The 24,059-nt window shown below is 39.5% G+C and overlaps 2 protein-coding genes across 3 annotated transcripts; one reads left to right on the top strand and one right to left on the bottom strand.

The window, feature by feature from the left end:
• Nucleotides 1-1,453: 1,453 nt before the first annotated feature.
• Nucleotides 1,454-7,113, top strand: LOC104589380 (inactive protein kinase SELMODRAFT_444075-like). Its single transcript, XM_010247682.3, has 10 exons — nt 1,454-1,985; nt 2,105-2,259; nt 2,336-2,430; nt 2,859-3,385; nt 3,469-4,035; nt 4,196-4,359; nt 4,484-4,560; nt 5,431-5,578; nt 6,059-6,208; nt 6,305-7,113. The coding sequence occupies exons 1-10, from the start codon at nt 1,793-1,795 to the stop codon at nt 6,656-6,658; spliced, it is 2,430 nt and encodes an 809-aa protein (XP_010245984.1). The 5' UTR covers nt 1,454-1,792; the 3' UTR covers nt 6,659-7,113.
• A 4,164-nt stretch (nt 7,114-11,277) lies between these two features.
• LOC104589381 (uncharacterized) lies at nt 11,278-23,647 on the bottom strand. Of its 2 annotated transcripts, none has more exons than XM_010247683.3 (5): nt 22,330-22,679; nt 22,057-22,169; nt 21,688-21,785; nt 11,995-12,164; nt 11,278-11,887 (listed from the first exon to the last, which is right to left on the bottom strand). In XM_010247683.3, the coding sequence occupies exons 1-5, from the start codon at nt 22,526-22,528 to the stop codon at nt 11,850-11,852; spliced, it is 618 nt and encodes a 205-aa protein (XP_010245985.1). In that variant the 5' UTR covers nt 22,529-22,679; the 3' UTR covers nt 11,278-11,849. The 2 variants fall into 2 exon arrangements, with proteins under 2 accessions (XP_010245985.1, XP_010245986.1); XM_010247684.3 differs by lacking the exons at nt 11,278-11,887; nt 11,995-12,164 and adding exons at nt 19,928-21,483; nt 22,976-23,647 and having other exon boundaries at nt 22,330-22,837.
• Between the last annotated feature and the right edge of the window lie 412 nt (nt 23,648-24,059).

The raw sequence follows: 24,059 nt of genomic DNA, 5'->3' as shown, positions 1-24,059 counted from the left end.
ATATGTACAAGGACAAAGTTATGATACATTAAGAGCCAAGGTTCAAAATATCAATACACCCGATATGCCGGTAGGAGCATATCGGGTGAATCGATATTTTTTTTTATTTTTTTCAAAACTGATTCAGGGGTAGAGCTCCTCCACCCCCTGAACTGGTCAGACCCCTGATACATCCATTGTAGGGGCGTATCGGAAAGGTCCCGGAACAATACATATCGACCGGTATCAGCCGATACGTGTTGATACTTTAGAGCAATATATATATATACATATGGTATTTATTTACTTAAAAGGCCTCAACCCTAATGCAATATATAATTAAGTCAGGTTCGCATTTTTCAATCCTAACTCTAACCCGAACTTCAATGCAAAACCCAAATCGACCTTTATCGGTTGGATTGGACTGACTCGGTTGCACCCCTAAACTTCTGCTGCTAACCTCATACCTAACCCAATTACAAAAGCTAATAATGCTTTTTTTTGTCCTTCTCGTGGTAATCACATGATGATCTGGTCGTGTACAAGTGAGTGATCTGACATCACATGGAGCTGGCACAGATGGCCGTCTCTGATTGGGTTAGATCCAAGGTTAGCAGTCAACCCGGACCTGAGCTGGATTTGTCTCTAATTGGCACTAGAGAAAAACAAATTGGATATCCTGTGATCTTTGATTCAATCACGGGTTAGATTTGTTGCTTAGTGGGGAAAAGGAGTGAATTTAACACAAAACTGAACATGGGTGTCTTAGATCTGTGTTGTGGACTGTTGCCATGGATGGCAATTTTTCTCATGAAACTGGGACCCATTCCATCCAGGGTGGGTTTTCCTGGATGGGGCGGGGATAGGAAAAATATCACCCAAATCGGGGATTGGGTAATGGGATTTACATATAATTTTCTAAATTCGTCTCAAACCTAGTGGTAAATTATTAAAATATCTCTAAATTTAATAAATTTCTAAAATATCCTTGAATTTTTTCCAAAATCTTAAAATCCTAAGATCCCATATTCTCATTTCTAAAATAATCCTGAAATTTGGCATATTTTTAAGTGATTGTCTTAGAGTTGGAAAAATTCGAGAATTTTTCATCCCCAACAGGAAGGGAGTGCCTCACCTCGAACCCACCGCACTACCAGGGACAAGGCGAGAACAGGGTAGAGGATTTTGACCACAGGGCAGGGACGGTGAGGGGTGCCCGGCCCCAAACCCGCCCCGTTGTTATGGTAGCCATCACGGTCCAAGGACCATTAAGTGGGTCATGGAGATGGGTTTTGGGTACAGCCCATTAAGAGAAGTGGGCCAACCCATATAATTTTTGGTGGGCCAACCCATTTAATACAATCTGTTTGATTCACAGGTAAACCACGTTCTTGTCCTTAGCATACAGGAAAACAAAAAAAACGCGTTAAAGCCCAACGTTATTAATATTTGAAAATGAGTGACAAGGGAAGGGAGTTCCGAAGACGAAGTGGACGGACATATCATACATCTCCCTGAACCCTCCAAAAGCAAAGCAGACAGAATACAGTTAGGTGGGGTGACTTCCTATTCTGCCCAGTGGTGCGCATTGCACACCCCCCCCCCTCCTTTCAGTTCTGTCACTTTATGTGCCAAGCTGTTCTGTCCCCGACGTTCCATCATCCCCATTGCTTCCCCCACAGCACATTCAAGCTCTCATAAGTCTGAAGAAACTGCCATCCTGACATCAATGGAGAAGCTTGGCGTTTGATGCTTTAAGGGGACTGATTTGAATTCACGGATAGGCCTGCTGCCCGCTCGACTTTCAAGTAGAATGGCAAGTGATGCAGTGGTGGTTGCAGTTGATGCAAGCAAAGAGATAACAGACCATGCTCTTGAATGGGCAGTGCGTAATGTGGTCAAGGCCATGGACTCTCTAGTCCTACTTGCAATTGTTCCTTCACATGGACGTCCTCTGTCTGCTGTGAGCCGGACCCATCACTCTCGTGTTCAGCAGTTCCTAGCTTGTGGGTGTTCATTTGTTCTGTAATTAATTCAGACAGTTGGTGTCTTTTCTTTTTATTTTCTTTCTTTAAATTGAACCCAGTTTGTGTTGATCATGTGGTTGATGATTTGATGGTTGTAGGCCTTCTGAAGAAATGGGGACTTAATTACAATAAAGGTGGTTCTCCAGATCAGATTGGTCTTTACAATGGAGTCCATCATGAAGAGTCTAGCAGAATAAATGAGGTCTGTGTGGAGATGATGAGGCAACTCTGTTCTGCAAACAATGTCTGGCAGGTGAGCACAGTCATTCTCTCATCATGTTATTTACTTGTATGACTTCCTTTAGATGTAACAAGTGTATTGGTACCAGGTGAAAACACAAGTGAAGGTTGTTCCTGATGGGACGGTGGGCTCAGTTGCAAGAGAATGCAAAGAACTGCAAGCAACATGGATCATTCTTGATAGGTGTGTGTATATGATGGATTAGTCCTTACTTACAGCTACCAAAGTGACAACTGAATTATGTCACCAATCACCATTGAGCTCAAAATAGTTAGATTGACTCAGCCAAGTGATGAAGTTTTACATATACAATGGAACAAAGTTGTATCTGTGTTTCAAGCAATAATAATCTTGTTTTTACATTTATAGACATTAGGCATCCATGAAGCACTTCTCATTTGGTTCTTTTGTATATTGTTATATAACAGCCTGACAATTCAGTTCCATCCCTTTTTCTTGGTGCGTAAAAGTTAAAAAGGATGAAGTATTAAGCCAAAAGCAACTCTTTGTCATGAACTAGGAGTAGGAAGCTTGACTGTTGATTTCACCAGTTAATCTTATTTTGGAGTTTAATGAATATGACTACCCAATTTACTGGCTGAACATGACAGGCGATTAAAGAAGCAAGGTGACTGTTGCTTGAAACAACTGGATTGCAATGTTGTAATTATAGACAAGAGCATCCCAAAAGTCCTGAGATCAGTTGATTCTCAATCAGTAAAAAAGATTAATGTGGATCGATTGCAAAGTGGCCGAACAGTAGGTGATATATTGGGCATCTCTCCGACCTGCAGTCTTGATTACAATAATGCAGCAGCTACTCCAAGCAGCCTTGGATTAGATAGTACAAGTCCGGATACAGACATTTCTTGCTCCTCTTACAGTACAGACAGAGACAATTTCCAGGCAACAACTCCTTCCACCAGAAGATTTCGACTTCCTAAATCTTTTTTCTCCCGTAATTCCCAGTTAGACAACCAGGATATCAAGGCTAAAGCCACATATTGTTCCCCTCATAGTAAATCACAGCCACTTAGTAAAGTGTCAAGATTTGAAATTGATGAAACACCTCGTAAGTCTTCAGCCAGCCCCGTGGAGAGAAGCAGAGGTTACAGTGGTTTATTGAAGACAAAGAATGGTAAGTACATCTCTTCTGTGGTAATAACTTTGAAACCAAACATATATAAACCAATGCACTTAATGTTAAACTTCCCACAACAGTACCCACTCCAAACAGAAGATCAGCAGACTCACCACGGTTATGGCAGAATTTGGCTAGCCTAACTCAAGCAAGGCAACTTCTAATTGGTAGAAGGGACTCGAAGGATGGGAATGGAAATGAAACAACTCTATCCCCTTCTTCTCCAATGATGCAAAGAACCTCAAGCATAAGAAGAGCCATGTCTGTATCCATCAAGCAGCCTCCAACCCCTCCACCTCTTTGTTCAGTTTGTAAACACAACTCTCCCATCTTTGGCAAGTCCCCAAGGAAATTCAGTTATCAGGAGATTGAAAGAGCAACAAATGGATTCTCCAGTGCAAATTTCTTGGCTAGGGGTGGATATGGTTCCGTATTTAAAGGAATCTTGCCTGATGGGCAGCTTGTTGCCGTGAAACAGCATAAGGTGGTAGGTGCACAGGGAGCATCAGAGTTTTGCTCGGAGGTTGAAGTGTTGAGCTGTGCACAACACAGAAATTTGGTTATGCTGGTTGGCTATTGCATTGAAAAGGAGTGGCTTCTTGTCTATGAATTTGCTTGTAATGGTTCCTTGGACAATCACTTGTATGGTAAGCTAACAATGCCACTGTTATATTCATTACTACTACTTTATGAAGCAACAGTAGTTCAACTCAACTAGTACATTATTAATAGGTGACACTGATGTTCTTCATAATGTTAAAATTAAACTAATCTCAAGATTGAGAAGGATAATGATGACTATTACAGGGTTCAATACAAAGAAACTAATGACATGGAACAGTAGAATGAAAGTTGCCATTGGAGCTGCAAGAGGTTTGAGATATTTACACGAAGATTGTCGCATCGGTTGCATTGTTCACAGAGACTTGCGACCCAGCAACATCCTCCTCACCCATGATTTTGAACCAATGGTTGGATCAACTATGCTGCTTTATATCTATATTCTCTTCACATGTCTATATAGTTCTTTCTGAACATTTCGACTCTCTAACTGTTTGATTGATCTAGTGTAAATTGTGTCTCCAATACATTTAGGTAGGAGATTTTGGTCTAGCAAGGTGGCAGGCAGATGATCAGTCAGCTGAGGAGACACAAGTCATCGGTGCGTTTGGGTAAAAATATACCTCTTTATTCTTGCAAAAACTCCTTCACTGTGTTATAACAAATGTACTTCTAGAGGAGAGGAATGGTTGTTATATATATTCACTAATAATTATTCAAACTAGGGTAATTTTTGCATCAGTTCTTGATCAATTTTTTATGGTGGTATGTTTATATGAAGCTATTTCTTGCTAGAATTTTCTCAAAAAAATCATTTGTCATGATACAATACTGTAAATTTCTAGTTATTAGCAGTCGGATGAGTTTTGTTATCAATGTAATTCCTTAAATTGCTGTCTTCAGAAAGTTGATCTAGATTTGTATTTTGTAATGGAATCAATACAACATCTATCATAATGAGCTACTACTTCTCAAGAACAAAATGGAGGGAGATCTCAAAATTTATTGATATAGTTAATTTAGTCAGTGATTTCATTAATTAGTTCTCCTTCTTCCTTTTTCAAGTGTCAGTACATATGAATTTCACTTTCCTTTTCATGAAACTTGTAGAATTCCATATTTCAGTTACAACCATTCATATTACCACCACAAGTTGCAGCACCATGGTTTTCATCAATGACATTGGGGTTGGAGAAACTGGTTTAACCAACTAATTTGATTCTGGACCAAAAAAAAACTCAGTTACAATCAGCAAATCACTAAGCTACCCTGATCAGTTTCTCTGTTTCAATCTGTCTCTTCCTCCTTGATCCCATAATCAAGTCTAAATAAATCACTAAAGAACATTAAACATTGTTTATTGATAAAAAAACACTAAACAATGTTTCACAAACATGAATTCCAAATATACATGTGAAATGTGGTTGGATGCAATTATCTACTTTGATGCACATGGTTTAAACACTAAAGGTATTTTGTAGGTACTTAGCCCCAGAGTACATGCAGACTGGGTTAATCACAGAGAAAGCTGATGTGTACGCATTTGGAGTTGTGTTACTGGAACTCTTAAGTGGCCTAAAGGCAACTGATTTGATGAGAAGTGAAGAAGAGCATTATCTTTCTGAATGGGTGAGTTTCTCTTTAATCCCCCCCAAACCCCAGGTAACAATATTGATTAACATGCAAAAGGAAAGACAAACAAGAAAGACCAGGACAAAAGTCATCCAACTGAATATCTCTGAGACACAATCCCTCCCAACAGTTATCAATCAAAAATATAAAATCTGGATCCAATGCTATGGAAGTAAGCTGAATGTAATATTCTCTGTTCGAATTTATTATTAAATTAATATGATCAAACTAATCTTATTTCAATTTCAAATAGTCATTGCCCACACAATCTTTCTTTTGGAAGAATTCTTCCTACATGTCTCCTATTCCAGTTTCTAATGTGAGCAAAACTATACCCATTTTCTGTAAATGAAGATTGCATCATTGCTCAAATACCATATGATCCCTTCCTAATATGTCCATAACTATGCTTGCAATTTGCAATTTAAGACCATTGAAAGCATTGGTCCAACTTCATCTAATATGAATGCATTGCAGGGTCATTCATTGCTTGAGAAAAAGATGATCAGTGAATTAGTTGATCCTCGCTTGGAGGGAAATTACATAGAGAAGGAGGTTGAGTGCATGATGCATGCTGCCAGTTTTTGTCTCTCACCCCATCCTGAAAGAAGGCCCCGGATGTCGAAGGTTGCAGAGTTGCAGCAATTCCTTTTCCTACATAGATTACATTGATTCCTTCATTTTGCTGTTTTTTCTCTTCTTATATAAAACACCTGTGTGCAGGTATTGAGAATATTGGAAGGAGAAATGCCTACTGACATGGCATGTCAATATGGAGAATTGACCTCTACTCCCCAGTACAGAAGGAAGAACAGTTATAATGCAGATGGACCATTGAACCAAAATCATTGGACTCAAGACTTTAGTGCTTCTTCACATATAATTCAACACATGCAACATATGAAGCTTCCTTCATCTACTGACAATGCACAAAGAAGCAAAGACCATAAAAGAAAGATCAAGCAAACATTTTTGGACAAGAACACAATGGAAAGACTGAGCAGTCACTGGAGCTTGGACCAAACTGATAAATTAGAATTGAATAATATCAGACACATCTGCACGAGTCACTACTAGTCGAGTTATTCATGGGGCAAATGTAAAGTAAAACTCCTACTCCCTGTATTCCAACAGAACCACCATTGATGCATCTAAAGCAAGATCAGAAACCAGTGACAGCAAGTTGACTTCCGCAGGTACTTAAAACTTGACTGAGTTAGTTGACCTGATGAGAAAAACGAGGTTCAGATTTTCACAGCCTGTCACCAAGTCATTAAAGAGATCTTTCAGAAACTAGTCATCCCAGTTCTGAATGGACCAAACTCTGGAGTCAGAAAAACTGACAGGTTAATGAAATGCAGTGGACTACAAATTACATGGATTTCTTGTCGCAAAACTGCAAGTATCTCCCTGCATTTTGCTACAAGATTTGATGACGTAACTGTTAGACAGTTTTGTATGCCCTTAGCTTCAATCAGAATGATGTACTTTATGAGTTTATTGTAAATGAATAAAGATACATATTTGATTCATGTTCCCTTGGTATGTTTCTGTGTAATACCCTTAAACTGGACACTTAATGAGACTCGTGTTAGTTTAGAATGTTCACAGCCAGTGGGTCGGTCTGGGGAGACCTATCCTGACAAGGCTGACACTGTAGTGCCACCAAGTCGGTTGGGGTGGCTTGTCTCAGCTGCCAGGGTGAGACCCTAGGCACATACAGTGTAGGATTAATTGAATCTTTGAACTGGACCAGATTTCCAGTATTGCCCTGGACCTTGGAGATTGATGGGCAAAACTGGAAAGTTACACCCGACCCCTAGACTCGATTATGATACTACACTAGGTGTCGGATTGGGCTGTCTTTGATGTACCAATCAGTGAGATCCTTAGAGGGGGTCAAAACCTGGGTATGTTGGGACAGTCCGAGAATTCATCTGAGTGGGTGATCATAGTGACAGGATCAACCCCTTTGTCGGACAAAGGTAATGATCGGGGATGCACTCTCACTGATGGAAACCAAGACTGCCGGCAGCCGATTTCAACCGTTGAGATTTGTTTTGCAAAATATATTTTATATAAGATATAAAAGTATATATGTATGGTTTCTAAATTGTTTGCAAGAAGGTTTTAAATCCCGGGATCCATATAAGTGGAGAGTGCAACACTGTTCCTTGCAGCCGAGGGAGAGGTCCTCTCTTGTCGGGCAGTGTATGATCATTATGGGCTGAGAGGTTAAGTGTAAGACCATTGAGGATAATACCTGATGGGCTAATCTTGCATCTGCCCACAGTCCCTGGGTGTTACAAGGTGGCTTGGCCCAGGGACCACTTAGTGTAAGTGTTGGGCCCATAGAGCCCATTTGATGGGTTTCAGGGGGTGCACTGTCATTAACAGTGTATTCGGCCCGGCCTTGTAACAAAGGCTGGGCCGAACCCATGTGGCTGATGTGTAGATCAATGCTTGGGTCCCACGCCATACAAGGAAGCCCAACTGGGCAGCAATTTGGAAGCCTCTTGAGTACATAACCTTAATGGGCCTTAAGCCCATTTCGAACTGGGCTGATTTGATCAGTCATTTAAAGGGGGCGAATTCTAAAGAGGGTCAGCTGAAAGGATTGGGCTTAGACCCTATCCACTCAGAGAGTCCAAGATCTAAATGGGATTTAGATCTGGAAACCTCCTAATTAGATTAGGAGACAGCTGATCTTATCTGCAGATAAGATAAGGGTTATCCCTTATCACTAAGGGACTTCTAACCCAAATATGATTTGGATTAGCAGCTCCTAATCTGATTAGGAGCTGATCCCTTTTGAGATTATAAAAGGGGAAGGGGGCGGCAGCCTACTACACAACAACATCCATAGCATTCTTCTCTTTGAAGAAAGAGAGATTGAGAGATTTCCTGCATACTGCGAATTCTCTCCTGCCGCCACCTTCTTGCTTTTGCCATTCCTTCAGTTCGATCTCCAGTTCTTGAGAGCAATCAAGATTGGATCTTGATTTCAATCTTTTGTGAAAAGATTGGTTGGAGCTGTACTCAAGTCGTCCAGTTGATCCTTATGAAGGATCAAGTTCTTTTGAAGAACGTTGCTGATTCTGCTCCACCCTGCACTGCGCCATCTTCAGTGGGAGCAGATTTTGGATCCTTCCTTGGGCGTGAACACCTCCATTGGGAGATAGTATTTCTCCGTATCAGGTATAATCCTCTCCCACTCCTTTTGGTTCAGATCTGGTTCAGTTTATGGTTCAAGATTGATCCTTGAAAATATGATTTTCTAAATAGGGAATACGATTCCCAGTTGAAGGGAGAGATAAAATTTTTGAAATTCGCCCCTTATTCCGCAATCTTTTAGGCGTCCATAGGATGGATCTCTCATCCCTTCAGTAACGTGCTCTTGCACTAGGAATTTTTCCATGGAGTAGGATATCTGTAAAAAGGATTGATATTTATGTAAAAAGTTCTGATATTTTCTTTATTAAATATTTTTTTTCCATTTCACTGTTCTTTGTTATATTGAATTCTATTATCGGCCTTATCCTAACAAAGTAATTTTCTAATTGTGCCTTATTCATGTCAATAATCCATTCTAAGATTTATGTGGATAACCAATAGCCTACAAAAATCATAGTTATAACATACTTTTTTCCTGATGTTTGTGAGGGTTTCCAGTTGGACAAGTTTAATAAGGGTAGCACAGAATTAATTACAAACTGATACTCATGAAAACATACTAAATGGGTTTGTTACTGTAAGAGCAGAGCATTTGCTTCATTTTATTGATATTGTTGAAGGTTTTGCCAAATGAATTGAAGCAAATTTACCCTTTGTAGCTGAAATTAGCATCCATGGCACTCTCTTTCTTTCCCAGGTGAAAGTTTTAGTACTGAAACATTGTTGTCAGAAGTATATATCAACAAAGACCCTGCAAAGAGCTAAGGTATTTAATATCGTTCTCTTTCACACATAAGTTCTAAAGGTCTCTTTCAGGGATAGAATTACTTCTCCATTCTTCTTTGATCAAGATGCAAATCCACCCATCACTGGGTTCCATGCAAAATTTGCGTTTCAGTTATCCATGAAAATGCAAACTATATGGGATGATCGACTTGAAAAGGGTAATTGATAGATAAGTGCATATAACTAAAAGCATGGGTTTACTCATGTTGGGTGGGAAGAATTTGCAAGAGAGAGAGAGAGAGAGAGAGAGAGAGGGGGGAAAAGAGACCTAGAAGAAGAGTTAAAAAAATCCAAGACTTGATAAGGATAGTGTTCTGGTTGTGTAGAAGGTGGGTAAGAAATGCAGTGTATTCATTGTTGTTTGGGGTTGAGGAAAGCAGGGAGGGTGCGAAAGGGATTGAAGGTGGGGTAATGGAATGTTTAGGGAAGGTGGAGATGGAGAGAAAAGCAGGGAGCTTAGGGATTTGATCATATGGGGAGCTTGAGATATCAGGAACTGCTGTTGGAAGGATTAGCATTATTTTGAATTCGACTTATTTTTCTTGGTTTATCCTCTTTTAGCTGGTTCTTTGGAGGGGAGAGCTGTCTATAGATGTATGGGGATTTTTGTGTGATATTTTTTTATTCTTGTCAAGAGGACTATTGATTTATTGAAGATTTGAAGTTATGTTGTACATTGAGAGGGGTCACAAAGACCAGTGCAGTGAGCTAAGGCACACATTGTACAATAGTTGGATACCACCTTTTTACTTTTTTTAGGGGTGAGCATTATTCCGTTCAAACCGAAACCAAATTTCATTGTAATACTAATATTATATAATATATCATATTTTGCCGATTAGAAGCTCAATTTTTAAAATCCCGGTTTATTCAGCTTGGTTTTTAACTGAATAAACCGAGTTCTTACCCCTCTACCACCTTTTAAGCAACAGCTTTCTTATCTGTCACATTTGAGATTTCTTTCTTATACATACACATGCATTCCAACAAGTTCTTGTAGGGCTGAATTTTGGTTGGCTTTCTAAGTAAGGCCCTTTTGTTGTTTGGTTTGGAAGTTGATCCTTTTTTAGCCTCATGGCTATAATCCCAGTGCTACACTGCTACCACAACACTCATTTGTTGTATTTTCACTGTAACCTTTGTTATCTTAATATATCATGTTTTTTACTTTACCATCAGAATTTCTATAAAAGATACATAGAGGAAGATCACCCACAAAATGTATTGGGACCTTAAGCAATGAGGCTCAAACAAATAGCGATGGTTCAATTAATACTCAACCATCTCAGATATCCATCTTCAAGCTAAGATTGCAAACATCCTTCCATTTCTCAAATTATTTGAATTTACTTTGACTTGACTCCTCCCGCCCCAACACCTAAATAAAAGACCAGTTGGATGAAACCAATTGGGTTGGGGGGGGGCTTACATTTTAAGACATTCTACACTTTGGCCGACAAATCAAAGGGTCTAATTTGTTTGCACCAGAATAAAATACATTAGGTGTAGTATCATACTAGACAATCACAGGAAAAGTTGTCCATCTACTTCTTTTGATGAAGATCTCATTATTGCACTTTCAAGAAAAGAAGATATGTTGATTAGTTTTGAAGCAATCTGTCGTTGAGTAATGCATCCATTTTAAAGATTTGGCCTCAATGGAAGTACAAACAGATTCTAGTTGAAGAAAAGCCAAAACACATACAGACAAAATGTTGGTCGGGCACCAAGCAGATGAAAAGTATTACCCTCAAATCCTGCTGCATCTTACAATGTCTTGGGTTGCACCAAATGGTCCATTTAAGTCGGAATAAAGCATTTGAAGTGATGTCTGATGGCTTACTAGCAACCATCAGTGTATACAAAATAACTTTTTTCTTTTTCTGAACAGTGTATTCGAAACAACTTCTGGAACAATACAATCTTTTCCGGTTGGTAACCTACAATAAGTTCTTCATGCCCACTGCTGCAGTTTCACATCTCAACCATTCAGCTAATACATGGTAAGCCAATATCCACAATATCATATTTCTATTAATATTCTTGGGAGAGATGGGGAAAATTACAATGCACTAAACAATATACTCCTGGAATTAATTTTGAATTGTTTTAAATCATTTGTTTTAGAACTGAGCATCACTTGGGAGTTGGGACTCAATTCGATTTGCAGAGCCAACTTTACGAGCAACTGAATTTGGTGGTTACTGTCATGGAGATCTGCCAGTGTAGCTCACTAAGTTCTTGTCACGGAAATATACCATAATGTTGCTAACAAGATCCAGCTCCAAAAATGGCTTCTATTTACAGTTCATTTCACAGTCAGCCCTCCAGCTCCTGTTACCTCATCTAGAGCAGGGGAAAAGAAATTCATTAATATGCTGCATGATTAAAATAACAGAATATGCTAGCCAAAGTAAAACATCAAAAATTTATCATTAAGAAAACATGGCTACCATCACCCAAGGAAGAACTCAAGCCATGCTCCAAAGAAGCAGAAGGCGAGAAAATCCCTTCTCTATTTGCCTCAGCCATCTCCACCTCACATGCACCAGTTTCCAATGATTTCCTATCCTCTATACCCATCCTCTTAAGTTTTGCCAGTTGTATGGCACGCTTCTCATATCTGATATTCTCAATGCCAAGAAAAGAACATTGTTCTGTGAGAAAATTGAAAAAAAAAAAAAAATAGAGCAAGCAAAGATGGAGAGAAAGATACAGTAAAGGTAAAATTGGGGAAAAAAGCTATGGCTGCACTAATATCGAACTGATCAAGAAATGAAAAGGAAAAGAATAAGACAAAATCCTGTTGCTTGTTTCTTCATGTAAAATCAAGGGTAAAGATGTAATGAATCAAGTTTCTTTTGCTGGATTGTGTAGACAAAGTCAGAACCATGGGCAAGTTATTCTTGGTTTTTTGGGCTTCACACCAGAAACTGGGAAATTAATCTCAATTGAAACGGAGAAGCAGACAGACATGTTCTCCAAAATACAGGGAAATACAGACACCTGCTGGTGCTTGCTATTTCTCAGTTGTTAAGACAACGATTTAGGATAGCCAACTTGAAACCAATGTTTTAAAATCCAGCCCGGTGGATGAACTGCTTTTCTCTCTGGGTGGATGGGTTTTCAACCATCTGGTTCAATGGGTTAACCCGGTGAACAGGTCACCAGTTCAACCATCCAGGTTGACAGATCGTTTACCAATTCATCAGGCTTTCTGTAACTCTGTAACAAAGCAGGTTAAAGGTTGACTAGAACTGGAATTGTGACCAGGTCACTTGGTCCCCAGTCCAACAAGCTGAGTCAATGAAGGTTGACAACAGTGCTTGAGCAGGTTAAAGGTTGACTAGAACTGGAATTGTGACCAGGTCACTTGATCCCCAGTCCAACAAGCTGAGTCAATGAAGGTTGACAACAGTGCTTGAAATACCTGAATGGATCCTTATTTCCATGTGGTGGCAGTGTTCAACCCAATCGTGCTTTACTGGTCATTGCTTGGTGCAATGGTAAAATCTCAGGCTGACAAGAATGAGAACACAGATTCAAGTCTGAGAGCGACACAGCTGATACATAAAATATAATATTTTATATTATATTGAGTATAACGTGTATGTAGTTCTCTTGCGTAACAGGTATTGCGGAAGTTATCAGAGGTTATCAAGGCAACATATTGATCAAGTATTCAGGCCCAGCTGCAGTTGCTAACTCTATGAGGGCTGAACTATTAGGTCTTTTACGATTGCTGAAATTAGTGAAAGATGGAATTTTCTTGAGGTGGAAGATTATTGTCAAGTAGTTGTAAAACTGGCTGCAATCAAAAACCAAGGGATCTTGGTGTCTACTAGAGAAGCATTAGATTTATCTCCCAACACAAAACTGGTGTTCATATGAATTTCAAGGTCTGCAAACAGTTTAGCAGACAACTTAGCAAGGATGAACTCAACAACAATAAGAATGGGATTGCCAGAGATGGGTGAAATCAGTAACAGTGTATAAACCATTGTGTGACATTACCAGCCAATGGTTGTGTTTGTCCTACTTTTTCCCAGGCACTTGCAGAGTAGTGTTCTACTTATACTAGTCAATTAATGAAACCACTGTTACTGATAAAAAAATTATGAACAACCAAAGTTGAATTAAACAAAAAGATGGTAATCCAAAACCTGATCACAAATTAGAAAACCAGAACCCGCTAAACACAAACAAGAGATAACTGCAATCCCCTCCCCACCCCTCTATAGAAGCTCCTCCTATAAGCCACACCTCACAAACATATTCAGTCGGTATCTACATCTCCCCTTTTCTTCAAAAAAGGTATCTACATCTCCCCTCCCTCCTCTAGCAAAGCAAATAGATAAAAATTCTACATCTTTTATGAGTAAACATTCCTCGAAGTTTCTTTTATCATACTTGAAGTTGTACTAACTATACTCTCACCTAGTGAATTGTCTGCTCCTCACAAGGACCTTCCCTGTTGGGTTACTGCCCAATTCAGAAGCTTCTTCAAGGGAAGCTTAACCTCCTTGAAGGAGGGAAGAAGAGAAGAGGGTAATTTGCTAATCCTTGTTCAACTTCCAAAGGTGAGGTGAGTGAAATTTGTAGGGGCTCTCTCAGATAAGAGGTATGAGTACATGGAGGTATCAAAAGAGATTTAAGTCTGATTCCAATAACTGAATCAGATCTAAATCTGTTACTTCAGTTGGCTTGAAGCCGGCACGTGTGAACACATGCTGGATAGGATGAGCTGGGCCTGTTCCCATGCAAGAGCTCTTATTAGGCCCATTAACAGTATTACAGTAATGGGCTGATGCAAAGCATGGCTACCATCAGGCTGGGCCCTAACAGTTCCCCCCTCTCAAGATGGACCTTGTCCGCAAGGTCAACATGAGGGAACTGATGGAGCAGCTGCAAATAAGATTCCCAAGTGGAACCTTCATCTTGCAGGTTGTTTCAAATCACCTTTGCTTCCAGGATTATTTTGTGCCTAGCTCAAACCCATTTAAAATGAACAATCTTCACGGGCTCCACTTGAAGCCAGCCTTCTTCTGTGAAGCTAGGTAGGGATGGACAGGCAACATCAGTGTCTCCCAAACTTTTCTTGAGCAGGAATACATGAAAGACAGGATGAAGTTTGGCAGTAGCTGCCAGGTACAATTTATAGGCTACTAAGTCACCCCTCTCCAGTATGGTGTATGAACCAAAATATCTGGAGCTAATTTTTGTCATGCTCTCTTTGAGATGGAAGTTTGCCGATAAGGTTGGAGCTTCGGGTGCACCTTTTCACCCACAGAATTCCAGTTAGACCTGCTCACGGGCCGGGCTGGGCTTTGCCTCTATATTAACAGAACACATTCAGGCCCAAGCCCCAGCCTGGACCTCATATAAAGCTCGAAGCTCAGCCAGGAAATTGGGAAAAATGATTTTTTTACTCGACAACAAAACTGATTTATTTATATTAAACGATCTCAAAACCCAAAATTACTGAAAGATCTTACTATGGCTTGATAAAAGAGTAGAGGAACAAAGAAAAAACTACACACACACACATAGATTGTGCCTTTTAAATCATTGGTTCCAATAAGACATGGTCATTCGCATTCTCCAGATCCAATTCACAAAGGACTGCAGGATCTCCTTCTCTTCTTCTAGAATCAAGGCATTCGTTTGCAATTAAAGCACCACCCAAGATTTTATGACCATCTACAAATGCTCCTTGGGATGGAGAGATAATGAATGAAAGAACTTGTCTCAACCTATTAGCTAGTACTTTGGAAATCACCTTGTAAAAACTCCCTATGACACTTATCAGTATGTAAACTCTTACATCAGCCACACCATGAATATTGGGATTAGTGAAATCAGAGTGGCATTGACCATTGCCAGGAATTTATGATTATCATGGAAGTTTTGCAATGCTGCCATGACATCATCTTTAATGACAACCAGCATTTTTTATAAAAATCCATGGGAAAGCCATTAGGCACCAGGGCATAGTCACCCTTCAAGTCCTTAATGGTCCACAACACTTCATCATCTTCAAATTGTCTCTCCAACCATTCCACTAACACATTTACAAATTGACTGAAAGCAACACCCTCTAGATTTGGCCTTTCTGCCTCCCTATGCCCATAGAGACTCTTGTAAAACTGAACAATAGCCTCACCTGCCGCCTCTTCATCTTAAAAAAAAAAGATGGTTCCCAATTCTGACATTCGTGATTGAATTGCATCTTCATCTAGCATTTGCAATTTTGTGGAAAAAAAGTTGTTTTTTATCTCCAGCTTTTAACCACTTCACCCAAGATTTCTGGCACCAAGATATTCCCAATTCTAATATGCGGAATGACAAATCCGGATCCATGTTAATAAGAGTTTGGAAAAAGTTTTAATGCCAGCTACCAACCCAATGCAACCCACCTCCTTTATCCAAGCTTGGGTAGCAGTGTAATGTTCACACTAGAGAAGTTTTAATTGATGATTTTTTTATGAGTGAAAATGATTTTATTAATGAACAGATCAAGCAGTTAAATCGTTATAGGCTACCCATGGAGAGGCACGAGCTGTTACCTCTCCTAACAAAGTATTACATCAACCTAAAACAAAAAATTACAGTGCTGCCCAAAATAATTGTTCCCTTGAGGCCCCTCACTTAGCTAAGCATCTGCTAAGGTACTTGTTGTTCTGCCTACTCAAAGAGGGGTAATAGTCATACTCCTTGATAACCAATTAACTTTCCTCAATTGGTCCCTGTATCACCATATAACTGAATCTGGATTTGTCAACCATCCCACAACAACTTTGGAGTCTCTTCAATTACCAGATTCTAAACTCCTAATTGGTCTATAATCGGAATACCTTGTACAGCCGCTAATAACTCAGCTCTGTTAAAATCCTCTATTCCCACGAGGCCTGAAAACAAGGCTAAGATGTTGTTGTCCTTATCTCTCAACACCCCTCCTATCCCCAATGGGCCTGGATTTCCTTGGCTACTACCATCAAAATTCAGCTTTACCTAACCTTCAGAAGGAGGCACCCACACTGCTGGTATCCTGTCCTTCCCAGTATGATTGTTAGCCACAACTGTCCAGTTCCTCTAAATATCATCAAAAGAAGAGGTGTGAAAGAAGTCCAAAGTTCTCAACCAGTGGATTGCCCTAGTCAAAATGCATTCCTCTACAGCCAAAATGCTTCTTTCCTTCTCTTGGAATAACCTCGCATTTCTTTCTTCGCAAATTGTCCACAATACATCTCCACATAGTTCTACCTTTTTTTGTAGGCCACACAAAAAAGAAAGGATCAAAATAGCTGACTTACCTTCAAATTCCACCTACACCCAAACAAAGCAAAGATCCAACCCCAAATAGCAACAGAAAAAGAACATGACAAAAGTAAGTGGGAGCAATCCTCACCACTAGCCCTGCAAAGTACACACAAGTTAGGGGACAAGCACATGAAATGCCTTTTCTTCTACAAGCAGTCCAAGGTATTGATCTTTCTATAAAACACCTCCCAACAGAAAATAGTAATTTTAGGTGGAACAGGTCTAGACCATATCTCCTTAGTCGGTAAACCCAACTGTCCCGGGGAAGAGCAAAGGGTCTTAAAAGAGGAGGCACATGTGAAGTAACCTTTTGGATGAGGGGACCATAATCTCACATTCAATCAAAGAGGGTCCAAAAAAGCAAATACCAAGAAGCGACAAAAGGTCTGAAACACAAATAAGTCCATGATCCCTCAAGCCCCTAAGAAATCCAAAGTCCCAGCTCAATGAGGAAACTAAGACAGGTGTTGGAAGAAAATGAGAGATAGCTTTTTCCTTGTAGAGGGAAAGGGAATAGAGGGAAGGAAATCGATCCTTAAGAACAGAACTACCCACACAAATGCCTTCCCAAAATAAAACAGAGTTACCAGAGTAGACATCATACTTGACAAAATTGAGGAATTGAGGGAGGACACTTTGAATTGCTTTCCAAGGAGTTGCCAACGTAGCTCGACGCGTGTTGGTGTGAAAATTTTAATAAATTATCATGCAACATAATTCACTCAATCAAGTGATTGAGTTTTTATTATTTTGGGTAAGGCCCATTCAGGGAATCATACGGATTGTTCCCCTCAATTACATCCCCACAAGAAAGTAGAGAACACCTTTTGATTCTAACTTGGAGAAATGAACGCATAGAACAAAAGAAAAGAACAATAGGATACTTGAAAAGAACTTTTCATTTACTTTTCTTTTACATCAGGTGTACAAGAATGAGAAGAAAGAAAAAGAAAATACAATTGAGAAACCATACAGCAATACATTTCTCTTTTCTTCAGTACAAAGAAAATTTCCTTCTCACTCCTTTCTTCATAATAAGTTGTAGTCAATCAGATGAAATTCTGCTTGTAGACAGCCTTACTCCTTGGAATTTTGCATACAAAAAGGGAACCATAGTCAATCAAATTGAATATTTGATTATAGACGATTTTCATCCCTCCGCTCTTCATTTTCATTTGAAGGGAACCATAATCAGCCTTTGAAATTTAGACTGTAGATAATTTACTCCCTAACTTTGTCTTGAAAGAGGGACCATAATCAACCAAGTAGAGGCACCTGGTTGTAGATGGTTTATTCCCCCCTACTCTTCATTTTCATTTGAAGGGAACCATATGTCTTCGAGAATTAGACTGTAGATGGTTTAATCCCTAACTTTGTCTTGAAAGAGGGACCATAATCAACCAAGTAAAGACACCTGGTTGTAGATGGTTTATTTCCCTCTTTTTCCTTTCTCAAAAGTGATAACAAAAGAGAGAGAAAGAAGGATACATAGCAGAAGACATAAATAGGAAGTATTCACAGAGAGGACTTTCCTTTTCTCTACCTGTATTAGTCAGACTTTTCCTTCCTTGCCTTCCCTTGAGCACTTCTCTTTTCTTCTCTCCTTATCTTTGCTTTTCTTAAGAATCTCTTGTGAAAATTTTCTCCGAAGAGTCTCTCTGTGTGTCTATGTTTCTAGCTTCCCCTTGAGGAGCTTAAATAGGGAGTGGGGTGGTTATGTAACTACCCCCTCCTCCTAGGTGAAGGACACCTGTCCCTCCCACTTAAAGAGAGGGAACTCCCCACTTAAAGAGAGAGAACTCCCATACGGGATACTTTTTTATAATTTTAATGATTTGGCTAGTAGACTAGCTAGCCCACTTATTACAAATTATTTGAATAAAAAAAATGACTTCAACAACGCAATACACCAGCATCCCATCCATTTTCCAACCTGCCATGTATACTAGCTATCACTTCATGCCACAACCACTCCCTTTCTAATGGACCACCTCCACAATCATTTTTCTAAGAGAGCTTTATTCTTGAGAATTAGCCTTCCTAAACCCTGTCCACCCTCCTCTTTACTCCTACAAACTATTTCCTAGTCAATTAAGTTATCCCTTTTACCTCCCTAGCTCCCAAAGAAAATTTCTCAATAATCTCCCCAACTTCTTAGCCTCCCTAACAAGAATCCTAAAAAATGAGAAATAATAAACCAGCAGATTTTCTAGTGTGGCTCTCAGTAAGGTTACTCTACCCCCTAATGAGATATAGTTCTTTTTCCAAGAAGCCAATCTTTTCTCAAACTTTTCCAAAACTAGAGTCCAAAAACTACTCTCCTTTGGGTTGGCACCTAGAGGGAGACCTAGGTACTACAAGGGCCAAGAAGAAATGGGACAACCTAGACACTCCGCCACAGGCTCAATATCCCTCTCATCCATATTAACTCCCACCACACAATTCTTGTCCAGGTTTATCTTCAAGTTGGAAACATTCTCAAAGGGCTTTAGCATAGTTTTGAGATTCCTCACTTTTCGTCTGTCACCCCCATCATAGAAAATTATAAAGTCATCGGAAAATTGTAGGTGAGTCACCCGAACATTGTTTTAATTGACGAAATTAACGAAGGATTAAAGGCAAAACTAAGCCTATGGAAAAATGTGTTAGAAACAAGAGGTTATCAAGTAAGATGATGAAACTAACGAAGGATTAAAGGAAAAAATAAGCGAATCGAAGAGACACAGAAGTAGAGAAAGAGGGAAAAGAAAAGGCGAAAGCTCACGAGAGAGAAGAGTTGCAGAGGGAGAAAATGTTAGGAAGAGGGAAGAGAGGTAAAGGATTGAGAAAGGGCGGAGCGAAGAGGCATCATAAGGTGTTGGGGGATAACATCCAAGGTATCACCAAGACGACTATTCGGTGCTGGGGGATAACATCCAAGGCATCGTAACACGTCGAGCATATCAGTGGTCTCATCTACGAGGATACTGGTGGGGTTCTCAAGATCTTCCTAGAGAACATCATTCGTGATGCTATTACCTACAATGAGCACGCTCGCCAGAAGACCGTCACTACCATGGATGAAGATTTTCTTTTTTTTTCTGGTCTTATGTCTCTTATGGGCATTTGTTAATACAAAGGGAACCAGGTTTTTTGCTCTTCCTTGTTTCTTTCTCATTGGTGGAGCTGATTATATTCTATATTCCATGGGTGATTCAAGGAAAATACTAGCTTTGTTCCTCTTATTCTTCAAAAATAATAATAATAATAACAATAATAAGATTATGGACAAATGTGTTAGAAACAAGAGGTTATCAAGTAAAACTATAACAAAATATATGGCATGTAAATTTAATAACAATGGGAGTGCAAATTAGGGTATATGTTATGTGACTAATTACACATAACAAGATGGGATGCTTCAAGGGATCCCAAAACCTCCAAATACGTTCAAGCAACATATCAATAGTATTGGGTAGAAAATCACGCTACCAATTTCACTAATCAAATGGGATTAAATAGCCTACTACAACTAAACTCCACATCCATGCAACACTACAAAGTAGCAAACTAATTAACTGACTTTAATAGACACTTAGTAAACCCATGTCCCATACACTCCTAACTTATCATAACTGCATGCTAATCCAGTGACTTTTTAACCAGCTAGATGGGCCCACCTGTCAGCCCAATTTAGTGGATTCTTTTGCATTTGGAGAACTGGAACAAAATAGTTAGGATTGGAGACCAAGAGATAACTCAATGTGACCTTTTTCAATACCTTGAAGTCAATAATTCATAACAATAGAGAGATTGAAGAGGATGTCACCCATAGAATCAGAGCATGCTGGGCAAAATGGAGGAATGCATCTGGAGTTTTATGTAATAAGCAAAAACCACTTAAATTAAAAGGAAAATTCTATAAAACAGTTGCGAGGTCAGCTACGTTTTATGGAGCAAAGTGTTGGGAAATCAAGAAGCACATCCAAAAATAAGTGTGGCAGAAATGTGTATGCTGAGATGGATGATTGGAAAAACTAGAATGGATAGGATCAGAAACAAGTCATTTTAGGAACTTAGGAGTAGCTTCAATAGGTGATAAAATGAGAAAAGTAGACTAAGACGGTTTGGCCATGTGCATAGAAGACCAAAATGAAGATGAGTAGAATAGTACGAAATGATTTAAGCGCCATTAAAGGACTGTCAAAATAGGATTCATGTAGCTAACCCCATATAGTTGGGATAAGGCTTATATGATGATGGTGATGATTTTGTACCAAGAGAAAGTAAATAATAATGAAGTTTTCATATGAAGACATATTGCACAATTAATTTTTTCAAGCAATACCACTTTCAAATTTTTAATCATAGATTTAAATTCCATACAGAGTATAATCAATTCCATTCAGAAAAGCAGCAAGACATTTTTAAATCAAGAACCAGAACAAATAAGAACGGCAACAATTCAGTAGTATACGTATCCAATAATGATAAGGTGCAAGCAATTGCCTTTTAATTACTTAAGAGGGCTATCATGTGGGAAATCTCCCCTGCATAAGTAGCAATCGTCAAAGAAACAAGTTACAATAAAAAGAAAATAGACATTACAAAGGGCAGCACAGCTTTGACATTCCCGATCACATCTACAGCATAGAAAACGGAAGCCATATAGAGGTATAAATATACTTGTTTTTGTAAGGATACATATATGAATTAGGTGGATCAAATTAAGAAGCAAAGTGAATTCTTCTTCTTATTCCCTCAATAAATTAACGAATACTCTGATTGGGTTTTTTTCTTACTTTAAGATTTGACTAGGTTTTTCAAATATGAAGATAGACACTTACGGAGCCACATAGTTCTTGACGAGAATGAAATAGATTCTCCAAAATTCTGTCTCCTTCAAATGGCGAGGACAAAGAACATATCTAAGTTGCGAAATTTCCTGGAAGAACAATAAACACAGGGTTAACAGAAAGAAGAATCTCACTTCCCAATCCCTTTCGTATACATAAGTCAAAAGAACTACAGCAGGCAATGAAAGAGATACAATCAAAGTCCAGACCTCCGAGAATTGAGCACTCTCAATTAAGCAGTAAAACCCCAATTCAAAAAAAAAAAAAAAAAAGGCCCAGAAAAGATAATGAAACAGAAAAACAGAACAGATAGAACCAATGTAAAGAGACTAACAGCATCACCAACATCATCACCAGTACCTTTACTTTGGAAAGAACAAGAGTAGCATGCTGCTCCTGCCATTCAGAGAGATCCTTCCGAACATTGGCGGATGTCGTCGGACAATCATCGCCGGTGGTGGTTCCCTGATCATCTGTCTGCATCAACTCAGTTACATCTACTTTTTATCGCTCACTCCAAATAAGAAGTTCATTTTGAGGACCACAAACTCTCGATGATAAACGAAAAATTGGCCAAAAGAAAACCTTCCCGAAAGAAAAACTTGTTAGTCTTACAGAAAGGCAGAAAGTTACCTGGGATATGGAAGTTCTTGAAGGTATCGAGAGTGAAGGACTTGACAAAGTCCCTAAACTGTTCCGTCACTCCGAACTGTTCTTCTTCCTGCTCTCCATGTTTCCTAGCATTCTCGCGATGGGTAGGAGAAGAAACAGAGATTTGTGATTTGTTCTTCTTCCTCCACAGAGAACGTCGAAACCATGAACCCAAGTCCATCTCTTCACAGTTTAACGGGCAAGCGATCCAGAGAGAGAGAGAGAAACCTGAAAGAACGGAACGGAGGTTGTTCGTAGCTCGAGGACCTTCTGGAGGCCCACGAGGATTATAACTGCTGGGCTTTTCTTTTTTTTTTTTTTTTTTGGTAAATTACAAATACTTAATATTTTTTTAATCCCCATATTATCCTTGTAATAACTATTCAGATAAAAACACTATTTATCTTCCTCAACTTCGTAATACACAAACAGCGGCAGCAGTCGTAGTTGTTGTAGACGGACCTCGCCAAAAATACGTAACTCCCTTTACCTACAATGTCAAATGATCAAGTGTAAATAAAATCTCAAGATGGATTGAAAGCAATTTCGCAGAGCAGAGATGAGCAAATTTTCAATGATTTAATATAGAAAACCCTAATTTCATAAAAGAAGAGGAGACTTTTATTACTTGCATCGAGATTGACGATGGCGACACTATTGCCGAAATTGCAGGTAGTGTTGGACAAGCCGTTCTTGAGGGCATAATCGTTGAAGGCATAGGAGGCCATAGACTAGATATCCTGGGGATTGTAACAAGGACCGCCTTGCTGTAGAGCCCTGCAATCGATGCCTCCCGCTCCGCAATCCCAACCCAGAAATGTCTGCAAAGTCAAATCTTCGGTGTTGTTCTTCGCTGTGCACTAGTACTTGGTAGTGTCAGAGCCACCGTTGTCGACCTTCAATTCAAAATTGGGGTTCGAAGGCGATGCGAACGAGGGGCACTAAGATGGGGTGGTAATGAGGATGAGCGAGACGAGAAGAGAAGCATGAAATCGAAAGGTCACAGCCATTGGAAGGGATCTTATAGCCAGCCAAAGAGTGTGAACTGTGAAGGAATAGAGGCATTTGACAAGGTTTTCTTTGATTTTTATATGAAGAGAGAGAGAGAAAGGCTCCCCCAAAGCAAGGCGGATTCTTCAATGGAGAGAAGAGAATTAACAAAACAGATAAAAGGGAGTGTCTTCTCCCACTTTGTCACCAACTTTCTTTTGTTTGCCACCTAGTTTCGCTTGGTTTGTTTATCTCTCTCACCCACACATTGAGAGAGAGAGATGCAATCTCAACGAATCAGTCCAACAGAGACACCTTATTCTCCTTGATATCGGGAAGAAGAAAGGGGAGGAGAGAAAGGGGAAGGGGAAGAAGAGAGATCGGGAGAGAGAGAGAGAGGACTTTGGAAGTCCACAGTCGGGGAAGATGAATAGTGTTTTTCACCTAATAGTTATTACAAGGGTAGTATGGGGATTAAAAAATATTGCAACGATGGATTTCAAGGGAAGACTAACGGAGGGGGGTCTTTGTCTCACAGTCATAGTACAGGGGGATCTTTGTCGCAAAATAAAGTACAAGGGGTCTTTGTCACAGACCTCATAGTACAGGGGGTCTTTGTAATTTACCCTTTTATGAAAAAAAGACGAGCTACACAAGCCAGGGTAGGTCTTCCCTTAAATCAGCATCACAAATAAAACTAAGATCACAAGACATAAAATCCT

Source organism: Nelumbo nucifera, chromosome 1, assembly GCF_055504915.1.
Source record: "Nelumbo nucifera cultivar China Antique chromosome 1, China Antique-T2T, whole genome shotgun sequence".
Taxonomy (NCBI): Eukaryota; Viridiplantae; Streptophyta; class Magnoliopsida; order Proteales; family Nelumbonaceae; genus Nelumbo; species Nelumbo nucifera.
This window is presented reverse-complemented; position numbering and strand designations above follow the sequence as displayed.

Coding starts and splice junctions, on each gene's coding strand:
- LOC104589380 (XM_010247682.3), top strand. CDS start 1,793: ATGGCAAGTGATGCAGTGGTGGTTGCAGTTGATGCAAGCAAAGAGATA. Junction 2,431..2,858: donor ACATGGATCATTCTTGATAG/GTGTGTGTATAT, acceptor TGAACATGACAG/GCGATTAAAGAAGCAAGGTG. Junction 4,561..5,430: donor CAAGTCATCGGTGCGTTTGG/GTAAAAATATAC, acceptor GGTATTTTGTAG/GTACTTAGCCCCAGAGTACA.
- LOC104589381 (XM_010247683.3), bottom strand. CDS start 22,528: ATGGACTTGGGTTCATGGTTTCGACGTTCTCTGTGGAGGAAGAAGAAC. Junction 22,170..22,329: donor CAAGAACTTCCATATCCCAG/GTAACTTTCTGC, acceptor TGATGCAGACAG/ATGATCAGGGAACCACCACC. Junction 21,786..22,056: donor TTGTTCTTTCCAAAGTAAAG/GTACTGGTGATG, acceptor TTGTTCTTCCAG/GAAATTTCGCAACTTAGATA.